The sequence below is a fragment of the Equus quagga genome, chromosome 13 (genome assembly GCF_021613505.1).
Source record: "Equus quagga isolate Etosha38 chromosome 13, UCLA_HA_Equagga_1.0, whole genome shotgun sequence".
In the NCBI taxonomy this organism is placed as follows: Eukaryota; Metazoa; Chordata; class Mammalia; order Perissodactyla; family Equidae; genus Equus; species Equus quagga.
The window spans coordinates 97,250,730-97,256,729 of record NC_060279.1 but is presented as its reverse complement, the minus strand read 5'-3'; the positions used below and the strand labels follow the sequence as shown (position 1 = coordinate 97,256,729).

General features: G+C 56.0%; 1 protein-coding gene across 1 annotated transcript; it reads right to left on the bottom strand.

The window, feature by feature from the left end:
- Nucleotides 1-742: 742 nt before the first annotated feature.
- On the bottom strand, nucleotides 743-3,677 carry SERTAD1 (SERTA domain containing 1). Its single transcript, XM_046682697.1, has 2 exons — nucleotides 3,530-3,677; nucleotides 743-1,813 (listed from the first exon to the last, which is right to left on the bottom strand). Exon 2 carries the CDS (start codon nucleotides 1,811-1,813, stop codon nucleotides 1,097-1,099), a length of 717 nt encoding a protein of 238 aa, XP_046538653.1. The 5' UTR covers nucleotides 3,530-3,677; the 3' UTR covers nucleotides 743-1,096.
- Nucleotides 3,678-6,000: the final 2,323 nt, after the last annotated feature.

Genomic DNA, 6,000 nt, shown 5'->3' with positions numbered 1-6,000 from the left:
CGCAGACACCCGGCGCTCAGGCCAGCCCCATCACACAGGCAGGCAGGCAGGTGGCCCGGCTCGCCGGGGCTTGGGTTTCTTCTAGAAAGAAGGCAGATCGCCTGCCGGGGGCAGCGAAGCCACCCAGCCTGGTGGCTTTCTTTCAGAGCCAGCCGCCTGCCGTACTGCCCTCTCCCCCACCCCAAAAGGAGATTTGAGACCCGGCGTGGATTTTATTTTTTCCAAACTTGCAGTCTTCCTTTCTTTCACCGTTTTCCTGGAGAGCTGGCTCATGCTGAAAGCTCCCTTTTGCCCCCAGCCCTGGGCCCCAAGACACACAGGTGGTAGACTCCAGGCCAGGGCTAGATTTCATTTTTAAAAAGTGGCTTCACGCTCCTCCTCCGTCACCACCACCACAGTGTACACACATGGACATAAGGGAAGCCTGGCTGAGTGCGTTCTAGGAGTCTGTTTAGAGGCCCAGTTACCAGACCTAACTGTTTCTCACAACAAGAAAGCTGTAAAGGTCAGGGTTGCAAACCCACCTCCCCAAGCCATGAGCTCCCGGAGCCTCAGTTTTCTCAACTGTAAAATGGGGATAATCCCAATAATGCCCATCTTGTGGCAATGATAGGATTAAATGAGTTACCATGGGTCAAGGGCTCAGGACAGCGCGGGGGACGCAGTCCACGCTCAGTGAATGTTACAGGTTCTGATCTCCCGCTGGCCTTGGCCCAGAGAAAGCAGCACACACACTACAGACTTCCCACGATTGGTTTTAATTTCAAAAAACTGGTTGGGGGTCTCTTCCCACATCAGGGAAAGAGTATTCCAGGCTATGACCTCTGAGGATTCAGTCCAGCACGGGGCCCGGTCCAATCCCAGTCCAGCCACCGGGCCCTGTCATTCCAACATGAGGGCGGATCCCAGACTCCCCCATCAGCCGGAGGCAAGAGGACGGAGGTGACTTTGCCCAGGCCTCTGGATTCTGCCCTGGGTCCTGCCTCTCCAAAGCCCGTCTCTCTGTTCTAAGGAAGCCAGCTGGGACTTTCCAAGGAGAGTTGGTCCAGTCACCAGGCTCAATTTGGACGCTGGACAACCATTCCAGCCCTGGGGGTCAGCGCCCCGGCCCCGGCGGCCGCTCCAGCGCCTGTGTGCCCACCAGCACGTCCATGAGGTAGTCCAGCTCAGCCTCGTCCAGCTCCGGAGCCTCCTCCTTGCCAGGCCCATCCTCAGGGCCGGGTTTGAGGCCCTCAGAGGCTGGCGCCCAAAGTTCACTGTCGTACATGGAGGTGTCGATGTCCTCAAACAGACCCTCAAACCCGTCGTCCAGCAGACAGCCAGTGGCTGGGCCCAGCAGGTCCAAGGCACCCAGGCCAGGTGAGGCGCCCCCAGTGGGGCGGCCCGGTGGCCCCTCGTCCGCCAGGGGCTGCGGGGCCTGGCTCAGGCCCTCGATATGGCTGAGGTCCTCCAGAAGGCTGGCCATGGAGGCTGAGAGGGCGGCGTCTGAGCTGGCCAGCAGGTTGTCGGCCACGCCGGGGGCTGCGGGTGGGCTGGGCACAGGGGGCAGGGCGGCTGCGGGTGCCATGGACGCCTGGATGCGCCGCAGCGTGTTCACGACCAGCACCAGGTGCCGCAGGTCAGGCTCACTCTGCCGCAGGCTGTGGTGGAGCTTGAGCACCGAAAGGTCAAAGAGGGAACTGGAGGCCACGGCCGGGGGTGCCTGTGCCACTGCTGGGTGGCCGGGATCCAGCCACCAGGCGTCCACTGCCAGGCTTTCCTTCTCCTCCTCCTCCTCCTCCCGCTTGCGCTTCAGGCCCTTGCTCAGCATCATCTGCGGGGAGGTAGGAGTCATTCAGTTATGGAAAACCAATGTTGAGTTCAAACCCTGTCTCTGATGACTGCTGGCTGTGTGATCTTGGGCAAATCAGTTAACCTCTCTGAGCCGGGGCTTTCTTAGGGAACCTTGAAGATGTGAATGATAATCGTATCTACTTCACTGAATTGTTCTAAGGAGTAAATGAGATAATACACAAAAAGCACTTACAACAGTACCTGGTGCATAGTAATTACTCCTGTTAATAAGTGCTCTTAATAACTATTATAATTTATTTCTTCAACGAATTACATGAAATGTCCAATATTCAACCTTTTTTAACCTAAAAAGTGCCTGTTTCACACAGTTTAATATTTATTGAGTGCCTACTATGCATCAGACAATAAATAAACAAATACAGGAAATGTACAAATGATGCTAGAAGATACTCAAAGATTCTGGGGGTGGTCAGGAAAGGCTCCTCTGAGGACGTGACATTTGAGCTGAGCCCTCAAGGGTAAGGAGGAGTCAGCCATGGAAGCACCAGGGAGAAAGCATTCAAGGAAGAGAGAACGACAAACAGCAAAGGCAAAGAAAGACCCCGAGGCCGGATGAGCCTGAACTGAAACAAGGCCAGTGTGGTCAGTGCACAGAGTGACACAGTGTGTGTGTGTTGGGGGGCGGGGGGGGGGGGGGGCGTTGAAGAGCAGGCGGGACCAGGAGTTTGATTTTTTTTGTGACTGTGGTGAGAAGTTACTGAGGGATTCTGAGCGGCTCGGGAGAGTGGTGTGGGGTACTTATTAGGTTTCCGGAAGATGCCCTTGGCTGCTTCGAGGAAGACAGCGGGAAGACGGGGCAAGAGTGTGGCCCCGAGATCCAATCGGAGGCTACGGCTCCCTTTGCGGTGGGGGACGATCGATGCTGGCTTGGAGTGGAAAGTGGCGGTGGACACGGAAGGAAGTTGGTCGACTCAGGATTTATTTGGAAGGCAGAGTAGACAGAGCCGGCTGGAAAGTCCTGATGGGCCCGGGGTGGGGGGCAGTGGGTCACCGAGAGAAGTTTGAGGACCCACACTTTCCCCCGGGTGGGGGCCCCTGGAGTTCTGGACTTCTGGTCCAAGCTGCTTTTTTGAGCCAGGCAGCCTGGAGGGTCCAGTTCCCCGGCGCCCTTGCCCAGCAGGACCTTAAGAGCGACCCCTCACACTACTCGGGTCCTCGCCGCCTTCCCCGCAGACCCGGGACTCCCGAACCGCAGGAATTCAGCCCCCACCCCCGACTCCGCCCCCCGGTGCCTGCGCCCCCTAGCGGCGCCAGGCCGGCCATCCCCCGGGGATTCCGGCCCCTCCGACTCCGGGACCCTTTACGCCGCCCCGCGTCCCGGCTAGGCTCCTGCCTGCCGCCCGGGGCCGTGTAGGCCGGGGTCCCCGGTGGGCTGTTCCGCCCTCTCGGCCTCCGCTCGCTTCCGGAAGGCAGTGGAGGCAGCTCCTCCTGAAGCGGCGGCGGCGGGGGCGGGTGAGTCACGCCGCCGGAGCCAGGGAGCCGGCGCCTCCGCCCCCTTCCCGGGCTGCGGCGTGATTCACCCGGCCCGGCCGGAGCCCGCGGCACGGAGAGGCCCGCGCGTCTCAACCCCGGACGGCCCCGGCGCACACCTGCCGGACCCGGGGATCGAACCTGCCGGAGGACCCCGCCGCCGGTACCCCTTGTCTCCCCAGGCCCCTTCCTTTCATTTACATACCCAGCTCAGCAGCGGCCAATCAGAACGAAGAGGTAGCCTCCCGCAGCCAATCAGGAAGGCGCGGCGACAGCATCGCTCGCTCGCTCGCCTCCAGCAACCGGCGCCTGGCTCGCGAGACGCAGTTCTGACTCGGGCGCACGACTCCAGGCTCCTGACTCCCCTTAGCGACCGCCCACTCCCGTGGCGTCCCCACCCCCCACTCGGAGATTGGCCCTTGGACCGTGATGGGCGGAGCCGGTTGGGGGCAGGTTTGAGGGGCGGGGAGGGTGGCTTCAGGGCGCATGCCCGTGAGGGAAGGGGAAGCGGGGTGGCTGTTTGCCCTGAACGGCGGTGGCGGGCAAGGATTTTTGCGTCTCAAGGTGCGGGCTCCCTGCTGTCTGCCCATGCACCTGCCGAACCCAACAATTGAGCTGCTTACGCACCCAGCCCAATAGGAGTCTACACTGTAGGCCAGATAGGCTTGGGTTCAAATTCTGACTCGCTCCTAACTCGATGTGTGACCTTGGAAAAATGCTTGACCTCTCTGAGCCACACAGATTCAGTTAAATGGGATCTTCTTGCCTACCTCTTGAGAGTTAGGAAAATCAAAGTAAGGTCGTATCTGTAAGAGCACTGTATCAGACGCCGCAAATGCTGGGCAGCTGGACTCGGCTGTGGTTACAGGCGGGAGTAGGCGGCTCGGGTTGGATGCCACTGGAGTCGCATCCTGGCCTCCATCCCCTAAGTCGCTGTGGGCCCTTGGGCAAGTGTTTTAATCCCTTGGGGTCTCAGTTTCTTCACCTTTAAAATGAGAGAAGTCGTGTCTGGCTCAGAGGATTGTTTTGAAGATTAAAAAGAACAATTCACGCAAAATGCTCAGAGTGGTGTGCAACGTGTCCTTTTGTAAGTGGTACTAGCTGTTGTGGGAATAGCACAGGCGCTTACCTCAAGGGGGGACATGCGGGGCGGGGTATGGGGAGACGGAGTTTAATCCTTGTCCCTGGAACTGACAGTGGGACTCACCTTCTTCAAGTGGCTCGTTTGCTAACGCTTCTGGAGCTGTGGGAAGAACTGTTAGTGGTGAATAAAGCTCCTGGCCAAAGGAAGCTCTCAAAAATGCTAACTATCCTGGTTGATTCAGCCAACGATTATCAATGAATGCTCAAAACTTGGGGTGAAAGATTAGTGGGGAACAGGATCTTGACGGGCTCCAGAGCGTCACCCCACAGGTTTCTTGCCAACTGTAAAGGGGGAAATATCCTTTTACGATGTGGAGATGTGGCACTCGCCACCTCAAACATGCGATGGAACTCTGCATCCACAATAGTGGGACACCCCGACACCGCGTGCCACCTGATAGGAGGCATCAGGAAATACACAGCATTCTCTGTGGAGTCTCCTTGTTAAAGTGCGTAAACTGAATCTCGTCAAGCCTCGAGACCCAACCTCCAGCTTATAGGAAACAGAAAGTAACAAATTAACCACCGACTCCATCAGACAAATACAGGTGTGGGACACCCACAGCACAAGCAGGCTGCTCTACTAAAAATCCAATTTCAAGACAACACAGAAAGGGATTGGTGGGGCTGGGGTGGGGGTCGGGGGGTGTTCCAGAATAAAAGATACTATATAATTTCTTTATTACAAGCAAATGTGCGTGTAAACCTTCCCTGGATCCTGATTTGGTGGTGGTGGCTGGGGGGAACAGCTATAAAAGATATTCTTGGGAATTCTGGGGAAATTTGAAAATAGGCTGGATATTAGATGATATGGAGGAATTCTTAATTCTCCTAGATGTGAAATAGTATTGTGGTTTGTAGCTGCCTGTCCTTAATCTTAAGAGATGCCTGCCATTCTAGGGGTAGAATGTCGAGATGTCTGTAATTTACTCTCCAATGGTTCAGCAAAAGAAAAAATATACGTATACACACCTGCCTATGCAGATAAAAGACGCTTAACACGTTAATAATTAGATCCAGATGGGAAGGTATTCAAGTGCTCGGAATATGTACTTTTTTTTATTTTTGAGGAAGATTAGCCCTGAGCTAACTACTGCCAATCCCCCTCTTTTTTGCTGAGGAAGACTGGCCCTGGGCTAACATCCGTGCCCATCTTCCTCTACTTTATATGTGGGACACCTACCACAGCATGGCTTGACAAGCGGTGCCATGTCCACACCCAGGATCTGAACCAGCAAACCCCGGGCCACTGAAGTGGAACGTGTGCTCTTAACTGCTGCGCCACCCGGCCGGCCCCAGAATATGTACTTTTTAAAAATCTTTTCTATGTGCTTGAAATTTTTCATAATGAAAAGAGGGTAAGGCGCTCATTAGAACCGGGCCCCTGCTAGGCAAGTTCACATAATTTCTCCCACAACCTCTCTTTCTGGCCTGGGAGAAAGAAGGCTCAGAGTCCCCAAGTGGCTCGCCCCGGATCACACACTGAAGAAGAGCTCGCAGAAGTCACTTGATTAACATGTATGTATTGAGTAC